This window comes from Morone saxatilis, unplaced genomic scaffold (genome assembly GCF_004916995.1).
Source record: "Morone saxatilis isolate NCDOM2014 unplaced genomic scaffold, NCSU_SB_2.0 Contig20, whole genome shotgun sequence".
Classification (NCBI taxonomy): domain Eukaryota; kingdom Metazoa; phylum Chordata; class Actinopteri; family Moronidae; genus Morone; species Morone saxatilis.
The window spans coordinates 11,778,631-11,783,199 of record NW_023339763.1 but is presented as its reverse complement, the minus strand read 5'-3'; the positions used below and the strand labels follow the sequence as shown (position 1 = coordinate 11,783,199).

The 4,569-nt window shown below is 36.7% G+C and overlaps 1 protein-coding gene across 1 annotated transcript; it reads right to left on the bottom strand.

The window, feature by feature from the left end:
* Positions 1 to 392: 392 nt before the first annotated feature.
* Positions 393 to 3,233, bottom strand: alox5ap (arachidonate 5-lipoxygenase-activating protein). The gene is made up of 5 exons (XM_035666921.1): positions 3,087 to 3,233; positions 2,887 to 2,968; positions 1,563 to 1,633; positions 785 to 866; positions 393 to 709 (listed from the first exon to the last, which is right to left on the bottom strand). Exons 1-5 carry the CDS (start codon positions 3,151 to 3,153, stop codon positions 547 to 549), a joined length of 465 nt encoding a protein of 154 aa, XP_035522814.1. The 5' UTR covers positions 3,154 to 3,233; the 3' UTR covers positions 393 to 546.
* Positions 3,234 to 4,569: the final 1,336 nt, after the last annotated feature.

Below are 4,569 nucleotides of genomic sequence, written 5' to 3'. Positions count from 1 at the left end.
GAAATTGAATATAATATTCATGTGTTAGTTTAATCACCTAAAATAAAAATAGTTGTGTTTTCGTTACTTTAGAATGAGACGTTTTTATCTACAGATGCCGTGGGACGCCTTCCACGGAGGCCACCATGTTGAACCTCCATTTTCTACTGTAGCCCAGAAGGGGTAAACCAAACACTGGCTCTAGAGAGGGCTGTTTGCATTTTTTGCGAGTTTCACGGCCCGTAGTTTCTTCTTCGCCCTTGGAGGTGGAGGTGTTTTTTTTTACTGCAAAAAAGTATCATTTCCACATTAAAATCCTAAAAAAGGCTTCTACTCCTCGTACTTCATTAAAAAAAAATCAAACATCCAGCTGTGGGAACAAGAAAGAAACATATTTTTGACTAATTATTTTATAGGAGTCAGCATTTGTTTATGAGAAGCTTTTATTTTTTATTCTCTTTTACAACAATGTCTATGAGTTTTAATTCATTTTCATACATATCCCATGAGTTAACAGATAAATGCAGACGTGTTGCTGCCATGATGTGGAACACACACACTGAGGGACTAAGGGATGAGGAGAAGAGCAGTTGCAGCACTGGTGATGGTTTCTACGTATTCTTTGTAATTGCTGCCATAGTGGTGCATCAGCAGGTAGTTGAAGATGCCCACGATGCACATCAGGAACAGGAAGAAGATGATGCGTTTTCCAAACAGGTAGCCGGGGGTGCTATAAATGAAAATTTAAAAAGTATTAAATGAATGCCTACAGAGAATATACTATAGGTCGCTTGTGTTTGTTTACCTTTGAGAGGTCTGCCCCATGTATCCAACAAAGTACTTCTGCCTGACAACAACATAGATGATCCCAGCAAAGGCAGCAGGAGCTAACCAGATGAGAGAAAAAGACAATTAATAGAGTACAACCTCTATGTGGTTCCATAACACACTATATGGCCAAAGGTATATGGTTATTGTTTCTTTGTGTCTAAATGATGCAGCATATAATAATATTGTTAGTGTTAGTGTGCATCTATCATATGGCAATGTAGTAAACATTTTGTGTGTATATTTATCTTAAGAAGACTTCCTGTAAAAAAAAAATGTATATGCTATTTAAATGTGTTAAAACATGGTCACCATATACCAGAACAGCTCTCTTCTTTTGCAAACAGAAAAGTCTCTTGTTAAAGCTGGAAACAATAAGTGGAGTAAGCAATTGTTTACATACACCTAAAGGGCTCCTGCTGATAAATTATAGTATATAAGTTAATATTCTTGAAGCAAGTTTGGCTTTAAAGCGTAAATATGTTGCAAATAAAATACAATTTATTATTTAATCTAAAATCATATATCAATAAATTCAATATTTCAACACTTTGGAATGGAGAGGTTTAAAAATCATTCCTTTATACCTTTGGCCATATGCTGCTTATGTGCTTTATTGTGCATTATTCTGTTTCCCGAACAGTTCTACGTTCTACGTTATAGAACAAGGTACTCTTGAAGTACTCTTGAATTTCTTTGGTCTAAGTTGTAATTACTTTGGGTGTGTTCTGGCACAGAAACTGATTAATGATTACCTTGACTGAGACACACACCGGCACACCACATCACTGCCAGGAAAGTGGGATAAGCATCCATACAGTTACGACTGGAAGAAGCATAAAAACGTGTTGTTAGCACACTTCAAGGAAGTCACCTGCAATGACACACTATGAAGCAATCTGTTACCGTCAGTGTGATGGCTAATACAAAGACCATGTTTTATGGCTGTTAGGAAATTAAACTGAGCAGAGCAGAAGTGGCTGTGAAAAGTAAAAAGATTCTGTGGATGAAACAGTGCATGAGCTACAAAACCCACTGTGGCTTTCTGAGTGTTGGTGGAACAAGGTTGAAATGGGAAGCCAGGAAAAACTGAGCCCACACTCCGAGTGAGCACGCACTGGCTGTTGCAATAAATTGCAATAATCAGTACAGTGTGTTGCACAGAACCATGTCTCTCAAAGCTTTTCCAGTCTCGCGCACCTCAGGAGAGTTATCCAGAAAACACCAGAATAGTAGTTCTCAACCCTACGTGTCACACAATTTTCTTTCTTTTTTTGGGGCAATTTTCTTGTGTAATATTTACCTATATTTACCTCTTTAGAAAGTAAACAATCTGAGAAAGAAAATTAAGTTTTTGTTCAAACTCCTCATAACTCATGTCCACACTAACCTTTAAACTGGAATTCTATAAAGTGTAATAAAAAAGACGGGTCATATTTTAACTGTCACTAAGCATTGCATCACATTTTACAGGCTAACGTGATTCATTTTGTAATCCTCAACATTACCTACAAGACAGGATGTGGCTCAGATATTTCCTTCTAAAAACAGGAAGTGAATTGTTGCTTATGGACAAATAGGGCGACTAAGACTAAGACTTCTAAGAATGAAGCACTATCATCTCGGTGCTGCAACTTGATTATTTTCAACTATTTTTACCAATTCACTGTGTGATTTATAAAACTCTGAAGAAAAAAAGTAAAAAATCTAAAACCCAATTATATTTAATTTACAATGGTAGAAAACAGTAAAAGACAGCAAATTCTGACATTTGAGAAACATGAGAATGTTTGTGTTTATGTTGAAATAGTTATAAATGTATCCTTGTTGAGAGGGTGGAAAAATAAATGTTTTCCTAACATCTGTTGTCGTTTTCGCAGCAAGCATTCAAATGAGCTCTGTACCAGTTTGTAACCCTATCAGGGAGTGCTCAGGCAAATGAGGGCAGCCTCTCAATGGGAGTAAAATGTTGAGGAAAACTAACTAAATGGAAAGTTTATGAGTGAAACAAAATTAACACAAATCCATCATGTGTTTCACTGGCACAGAGAAAGTGAGTAATTGAAAAGGGGCACTTACTTGGCACAAGAAACCCGTTCGAAATCAGATGATTTGACATTTTGAGTGTTGCATTCCTTCTCTACCTTCAGGGCAAAGAATGCTTAAAACACAGACACCGTTAATGTCACCACAACATCAGTTTTAACTACTACATTCAGATTTCTAATACTACGATTGACTCCTATTTTCAACAGAAGAGGCTTCTTGCTTTTTCTCACCGTTCTGAAGTGCGCTGATGAGGGTGACGATGACCAGAAGGTAGATGTTTTCCACCACGATGTCCATGATCTCTCAGGCTGTACAGTGGCAGGTGGATGGAGAGGCTGAGGGAGACAGAGCTTCTCTTTCACTGTCCAGAAGTGTGCCTTTTACAGCGAGATACAGAGCATAAACCTGATCTGTCCCTGATATGATATTATGTACTCCCCCATCCCACCTCCATCCCACAAGCACACTTGTTTGTGGCTTCCTCTTTATGCAAATAATGCTCTGTGTTAATACGGAGGGGTGCAAACAAGCCGCTACTTCCTCTTTGTGTTTGTGTGATGCTTACCATATTACACACAAACTATACATCACTGGTAGTGTATATGTTTGTGTTCTTCCCTCTCTGAAAGAGGCTCTTTGAGAGACCTTTATAGAGTATTTCTTTCCAATGCATCGCAGACCTGTTAATACTATTTATATGACAGGATGGGGCATAATATAAGTATTTACAGAAGGTATTTTGACCTGTTGTAGAGAAAACCCCTCATTTAATGGCTCATTAATGCAATTAATTACACTCTTGACTTGTCATAAAAGACAGATCTTTTATGACAAGTCAAAATGCCTGTTGCAGTGGAGAAAAAGTTTGAGTGAAATACAGTAAATACAGTAAAATATAGCTATTTACAAGGTGATTTATGCCGATTTGGACTACCCACAGTCAAACAGCACCTGCATGTGCCTTTGAATGGTAATGCAGCTTCCTCTTTGCTGTTTCTCTCTCAGTGATTGTACAGTTTAACTTTCATTTATCCACAACTGAATCCAACAGATGTTGTACACATAAAAAGCTGTACAATAATGATCTTCTGTAATCCATTTACTCCACTATCCTCTCCTCCAACTGTTGCAGTATTCATTCATAATCAGTTACCATAACAAAGATACCATAACTTGATTGATCGAACTGGCCAGAGATGGATGGCATAATTAAAGGGAAAATCCAAAACAAATGCTTTTTAAAAATCTATTTTGCAATTCTTTTTCAAAATTAAATGATTCATTAATCTTAAACAGACACAATTAAGGATATCTGATTATTCAATTACCAATTTAATTATCTTTTTTCAACTTTAAATTTTATTGAAATGTAATTCAAAATGCAAAATTAGTAAATTAATTTATGATTGCTCTTTAATGTGATCAATATATTAATTCATCATAAGTCTATAATAATTACCATGACATACTTACAAATACAAATAGCACTGACTAAACGTGATAGTAGTAGACTACAGGATGGAGACAGTGCAAGAGTCTTGTGAAACCAACCAAACTCAAATTCTGCCAGATCATCCGTGTTTAAGCAATAATAAAATACCAAATATCTATATAATAACCTATATTGGTCAAACCAAACATATGGGTGAACTACCGTGTCCCATATGGTCTAGCGGTTAGGATTCCTGGTTTTCACCCAGGCGGCCCGGGTTC

Bases quoted from the DNA above. Each gene is read 5' to 3' on its own strand.
- alox5ap (XM_035666921.1), bottom strand. From the start codon at position 3,153: ATGGACATCGTGGTGGAAAACATCTACCTTCTGGTCATCGTCACCCTC. The intron at 1,634-2,886 runs GTAAGTGCCCCT...TGCTTCTTCCAG, and splicing joins GAACGGGTTTCTTGTGCCAA to TCGTAACTGTATGGATGCTT. The intron at 710-784 runs GTAAACAAACAC...TTTCATTTATAG, and splicing joins ATGGGGCAGACCTCTCAAAG to CACCCCCGGCTACCTGTTTG.